Source organism: Gavialis gangeticus, unplaced genomic scaffold (assembly GCF_001723915.1).
Source record: "Gavialis gangeticus isolate Ggan-Ray unplaced genomic scaffold, GavGan_comp1, whole genome shotgun sequence".
In the NCBI taxonomy this organism is placed as follows: domain Eukaryota; kingdom Metazoa; phylum Chordata; order Crocodylia; family Gavialidae; genus Gavialis; species Gavialis gangeticus.
In genome coordinates this window covers 42,515,097-42,521,773 of record NW_017729006.1, presented here as the reverse complement: position 1 = coordinate 42,521,773, position 6,677 = coordinate 42,515,097, and the positions used below count along the sequence as shown (strand labels likewise).

Here is a 6,677-nt window from a genome sequence, read left to right as displayed (position 1 = left end):
TGGACACTGAGTTCCTCTGCCCTCAAGGACCCCAGTGCCTCTCCCACTAATCTCCTCATCTCAATGAAGTTGGCCCTCCTGAAGTCTAGGGCTACCGCCTTGCTGTGGGCCCTTGACACCCTACGCTGGATGGCGAATTCCAGCAAGCGATGATCGCTATTGCCCAGGTGGTCAAGAACTTGGAGGCCCCTTACCAGGTCGTCGCCTGCGGCCAGGACCAGGTCCAACAGGGCACCTCCTCTGGTGGGACTGTGCACCTCCTGATTCAAGTGGAGGTCCTGCATCTCAGCCAGAAACCTCCTGGAGCAGTCTTCTCTTCTTCAGACCAAATAAGCCCAGTTCCTTGAGCTTCTCCTTATGAGTCACGTTTTCCAACCCTCTAACTATTTTTGTTGCCCTCTTCTGGACTTTCTCCAATTTGTCTACATCCTTTCTGTAGTGGGGGCCCCATAACTGGACACAGTACTCTAGTTGTGGCTTCACCAGTGCTGAAGAGAGAGGACTGATCACTTCCCTCAATCTGCCAGCAACAATTCTACTATAGCTTATTGTCCACTGTAACCCCCAGGTCCTTTTCCGCAGAGCTGTTGCCTAGCCAGTTGGTCCTTAGCCTGTACTTATGCATGGGATTGTTTCATCTTAAGTGCAGGACGTTGCATTTGTCTTTATTGAACCTCATAAGATTTTTTTTTTTGATCCAATCCTCCAATTTGTCAAGGTCTCTTTGATTCCTAGCCCTATTGTCCAGCATATTTACTATCTCCTCACTCCCCTCCCCCAGCTTGGTGTCATCTGCAGACATGCTGAGGGTGCACTCCATCCCATCTTTAGGTCATTGATGAAGATGTGGTCACTAGGTCATTACATAAAATTGAACAGCACTTCATTCCTTTCCAACCCTGTTTTCATAGAATCATAGGGCTGGAAGTTTCATAGAAGTTAGGGCTGGAAGAGACTTCAGGAGATTATGTAGTCCAACCCCCTGCCAGAGACAGGATCATCCAAACAATCATGAGTAAATCCTTCTAACCTATTACTATGACTATACAGGTAAACCTGTCACACAGCCATAAAGCATAGCATCCTGTGGCAGCACATAAAAGCAGAGAATCAACAGTGACCAATTTCCTGCTGCTGCAAGGGTTATTAAAATATGCTTGAGAGACCCATGGGAACTGGCAAATCCTCTCCACCCACTGCACTATCAAAGAACACAAAAACCTCTGCAGCCTGTACCAGTCTGACTGTGGGCAAAATTCCTTCCTGACCCCAAATATGATGATTAGTCTGTCCTTGAGTGGAAGGGCAAGACCCTGTAACTAGGTACCTTCAAGTTTAAGTCCCAGCAGGAGCATTGGTACACCCCAGTAAAAATCCCCAACCTTGTTGCTGCCAATGTCCAGTGCTCCTGAGAGAGGTGAGAAAGCCCTCCTGACACTTGTAGCAACAGGAGAGGAAAAAAATTCCTTGTCTGCCCCATGTGGCAACCAGCGAAGTCCAGAAGCATGGGAAATACCCTGAGCATAGCATAGATATAGATACTCCTAGGTCATCCCTGACCAGTGCTTATCCAACCTCTTCTTGAACACCAACAATGATGGAGATTCCACAGCTTCCCCAGACAGTCTATGCCTCTGTCTTACATTCTTCTAACAGTGAAGATTTTTTTTCCAGACATCCAATTTAAACCTGCTCTGCTTCAACTTCAAGCCATGGGTCTGTGTCCTGCTCTCTGCAGCAAGAGAGAAAAGGTGTTTGCCCTCATCTTTATTGCAGCTCTTCAGCCCTTTCAAATGTGTTGTAAATTGCACTCCAGGAGATAGGCATCCCAGAAGCCAAAACTTTGGGACAGTTACTCAGGTTCTAGGTTTTGGAGTGCTGAGAGTACTTCCTATGCTGAAAAATGTTGGATTTACTTATACCATAGCTAGTTGTCTGTGCAGTGTTTCTAGAGATGAATGTGTAATAAAAATTTAAGTTGTAATATTATACTCCTTTTGTATGAACAGGAAGAAGAAACTGGAAGCCAAAGTGAAGAAACTTGAAGGTAATTATAAGTCAGGATAAAAGTGATAATGGCGATACCTTGCTTAGTCTTTCAGTTTATTTGTAATTATCTAATTGAGTAATTGTGTTAAGTGGAAATTAAGGAGTTCAGATCACATGTAAGCAAGGATAGAATTATGGGACCCTTGAAGAGGATAAGAAATTTAGTTTGTGCCAGAATTACGGGCAACATGATTTGGAAGAGTGGGGACTGTGACTGGGGAACAGATTTAGAGATTTTTTTCAGGAGTGCTGTTAAAGGTGTTATGTTTTTGAACAGTAGGCAGGATATATTGTTGGTATTGAAGACCTGAAGAAGAGGAGGTGATATTGTCAAGCAGATCTGTGGGGAGCCCTGTGGGCCAGATTACATGGTGCCAGAGGCCATGTGGCCATCTCACCCGTGGGCTGGGGAGTTTAGCACCTGGTCAGTGAAAGGAAAAAAGGAGAAATTTTAGCACTGTTAGGCAGAAAATGCCAATAGAATTTCACTAGGGTCTGAGTGAGGAGAGATGTGAAGAGGAAGGAGTTGGATATGAAGTCCCATATGTAGGTCTGGTAGCCCCAGAATTTATTGATGTTACTTGTGATGGTGAATGAAAGTATGAGAGAATTTGGAAGGAAAGGTTATGGGGCGGCTATTGGTCACTGAGTTTAAGATAACAGGTGTCGAAAGCCAGGGTGTCTGAAAATTGATACATTTGAGAATGAGCCATAGTATTCTACTCCAAAGTAGTTGGATCATCTCCTGGGAGTCTCTGGGGACTTCTCTAAAGTCCCCAAAACATGGAAAAAGCCCCCTCCTTCCCCTGTCTGCTCAGAGGCATGTTTCCTCCCTTTTGCTTTCCCCCACTTCCCCACCTGCTGCTACTGCTTTCCCTGCTGTCTGAGGGGCCAGGAATGTTTTCTGCTCCAGCTCCACAATGTGGGGATGGGCTCAGCTGGGAACACTGACAGTAGCTGAAGTGATGTGCAGGGGGTTCTTCCTTCCTGTGCCTGCTCCCAGGTCTGGTCGCGGGGGACTGGGCAGGGTGGGAGAATGCTTTCTCTACCCATCTCCACTGCTACTGCTGTCATTGTCCCAGCTGAGCCCACCCCCTTGTAGCTTGGCTGGATCAAACAGGAGTGGCTTTGAAGATTTCCCCCACCCCAGGTCAGTGGGGAAAACAGTAGCAGCAGGTGAGGAGGAAGAAGAGGGAAGGGGATTTGCCTCTAGATACAAAAGGGGAAGGGGGAGTTTGTTACTTGCTTTTGGGACTTAAATTTTTTTTCTAAAAAGACCTCAGAGGCTTCAAGCGTGGTCTGTTACACCCTCATAGCATGGGTAGTTGCCCCTGTACACCTCTTTTTGCTAAATTGTTGATTCACCTCTGTATGCTTTTCTGTGTCAGTGTCAAAACAGTACAGTAAAATCCCTGATATCTGACACGAGTGGGGAATGGGGCGTGCCGGTAATGTAAAAATGCCGGTTACCTGAGGGCACAGGGTTTCCAGCCGGATGCGGAGTTGGGGGTGGCGGGGGTTGTGGCGGCCACACGGTGGGTGGGGGGTGGCAGTGGCTGCACATGGAATGGTGGCAGCAGTGGTGGCTGTGTATGAGCTTTCCTCCCCACCCCTCCTGCATCCGGCCTGAAAACTGGTTACTAGAGTGTGTCGGTTAGTAAAATCCTGGATAACAGGGATTTTACTGTATAACCAAATCTGCATCAGCCCTACTGGGGGTAGCTTCCTAGCTAATGAATTAGGATTGATTCATGTGATGCTTTGATATTCTCTTGTTGATACAGTAGAGTAATAGGAAATGGTAAATTACAACCCTAATCCAAGTAAAATACTTCAGAAAGTATTCCACTGCCTAGTGATGAATCCTGCATAAACTTCCAAAGTTTAACAGATCGTTAATATAGGACAGTTCCATAGATTTGTGTTCTATATTTGTAATGGCTGGAGTTAGGTATTTTTGTACTTTGACATGCAAATTACTAATCTCATGTCCTTGCTTTTCTCCTGAATGAAGAGGCTGCAACAAAGCATACACAAGACTTCAAACAGCTGAAAAATGAAAAGAAAATGCTTGAAAAGGAGCTAAAGAAAGCACAGGTAATATTTAGCAACTTTAGGAAAAACATTCTGTAATATTTTAAAAGAAGTAGATTAAATAATTGTGGATTTCATGAATATTTCAACTTCTACAAATGGGCTAGTGTAATGTATTGCTTTGAAGTATTAGCTCATCAGATCCAGTGTGTTGGTGGCTCTGTTTATCAGCTTCTACCCAGCATTTATAAAGTTTAGCCTATTTTAGATGTTGACCACTGTGTTTCAATGTGAACATTGTAAAATATATTTGTACTATGAAGTAACTTAACAGTGCTAAATGATTATATTAACAGGAAAAACTTGATGGCTGTCCCAAACAGAAGTGCAAAAAGGGTGAGTAGCCAGTTGTTTGCTTTCAGATTTGAAGTTGTGTTTCAAACTGTATGCTATCATTTCTCTTTCTCTTTCTTTTCAGTGTTGAAGCACGCAGAGACCCAGAGTTCAAGAGATGATCTGGTAGCAAGCATTGATAAAGGTATGTTTCAACTTGCCTGTGGAGAGAACTAGTAGTTAGAAATTTTATTGAATATCTGCAGGAATGTGTTTTGCACTTTTAATGGTAGAGATGAGTGGTAATGGAATTGTAATGAATGCTACAAGAGAAAACTTAAGTTGGTTTTAAAAATGAAAAACAACATATTTAGGAAGGAGTACAAGCCAGTCATGTTAATATACAGTTGATTGTTTCCATTAAGAGTATAGAAAGATATAACATTTAAATCTATATCTAAGTATAATGATATAAGCTGTTAGGATGGTACTGTTAAGTCCACATGATTCTGCAGTGATGCAAGTGTAGCAAATCTGATGCAATTTGCCATTCAGGGTGAAAGTGTGGGCAGTTTAGCTAACCTGCAGTTGCTTTAGGATCATGTAGACCGGTTAGATCTTAAAAGCTGTTGTGCTTCCTGAGTAGGAGCTCTCTCCTCTGCTTTCAAGAGGTTAAAAGGTATGTTTGTCTGTATCCTATAAAATCTCTAAGGATGTTTTAAGATGCAGTCATTTTTAAAAGTTTGTTCCTTTTTGTGCAATCCCAGTTTGCAATTACTAAATGCCCAGAATGAAAATGTTTCTGAAAAATAAAAGCTTTCCCATCATTTGTACTTTGTATCCAAAGCCCAGGGTTAAAATCTTGATAAGGCATGTTAAACTAACGTTATGAGATACGAATTAAAGCTGTATCATAAAAAACATTGGCTATTTTTGCCCAACCACCAAGTTTGCTTGCTTCCCTGAGGGATGGCAAACTCAGAAAGGTTGGCTGAAAAGAAGGGAAATGGAAAGGATTACTTTTGTCATACTGGATTATTTCTGTTGAACACTGCAAAAAGCCAGAATGTCTGCTTGAATATTCAAGACTTGTCAGCTGTTCCTGAATAATCCCCGAATGGGAAATAGCTAAGCAAGTAAAACAAGCAGCTTGCTGTGATGGTGTGCCTGTAACCTCCTTCCAGCATGCACCTTCATTTTAATAACAGAGGGAGGGACCCTTTATTGTCAGTGAGGGGTGCCTTATTTGCTGCACTTTAGCTGATGGTTACCATATTCCTTCAAACAAAAAATGTCCTTGGATTAAACTTTCAATTAAAGAAAGTAAAACATCCAATAAAAGCATATTACATGGATAGAACTTTTATGGTGCATATTTTAGGAGAAATCTTTCATTTTAAAGTGTGCCTTAAATTTGAAGGGATACAGCATCCCTTTTTGTTAGAGTGGATGTGAAAACTTTGAATGCATTCTGCAGGGGAGAAAACCTGTATTTTTTTTCTAATCAGCTCTGCTGGCTTGTAGCATTTTTTACATAAATTAGCTTCAAAAATATTTTTGTCCTTCAAGGGAAAGTTGACATCGGTCATCATTTGCTTGTTTTTTAAAACATACTCCATTCGCACCCCCAAGCATCCTTTCATTTTAATTCAGAAGAGTAGAAAGATGTAATGAAGAACTGTGGCATAAAAATACTTTTGATATGAGGAGCTGCTGAATGTGTGAAGAAAAGATCGTAGGCTCCTTCTTATTTTTTACATTTATAGAAGAGCTAGGGGATAATCAGTGAAATTGAAAGGAAGCAGATTAAATGAAATACTTCATGTGACATACAGCTGTGTTAAAGATCTCATTGCCAGGAGAGGTAATTGAGATTTTAAGAATTTAATAGGATTCCAAAAAGGCACTGGATATTTAGAAGTGTAAGAAATTACCCAGGGTTTTCATTAATAATGATCAAAAGGAAGTTGGTAAAAAAAAAAAAATACAAAGCTTGTGTTTTAAGCCATAAACCAACCTCTGAGGGAATTAAGAAAAGTACCTGATTAGCAATTTATTTTATAATATTCCATTTAAGAGATTATTACATGTTCCTTTAAGCAGCTGTTATTCCAGACCATACCAGAGTAGGTAGACCACTAGTTTGACCTTATGCAGCATGCACATGTTACTAGACTTGTTGCCAAAGAGTTCAAAGACTGTACTTGGGGATCCCAGAAGCCTGTACTAGAGTTATTAATCTACTGCAGCTTGTATTAGTC

The 6,677-nt window shown here is 41.8% G+C and overlaps 1 protein-coding gene across 4 annotated transcripts in view; it reads left to right on the top strand.

Annotated features, from left to right (window-relative positions):
• The window catches only part of ICE1 (interactor of little elongation complex ELL subunit 1), an 84,288-nt gene that overhangs the window by 30,019 nt on the left and 47,592 nt on the right, over window positions 1-6,677 (top strand). For all 4 annotated transcript variants that reach the window (XM_019509133.1, XM_019509132.1, XM_019509131.1 and 1 more), the window contains exons 7-10: window positions 2,010-2,047; window positions 4,064-4,146; window positions 4,440-4,479; window positions 4,562-4,621. In XM_019509133.1, the coding sequence (XP_019364678.1) occupies window positions 2,010-2,047; window positions 4,064-4,146; window positions 4,440-4,479; window positions 4,562-4,621 (221 nt within the window). The remainder of the gene's footprint in view (window positions 1-2,009; window positions 2,048-4,063; window positions 4,147-4,439; window positions 4,480-4,561; window positions 4,622-6,677) is intronic.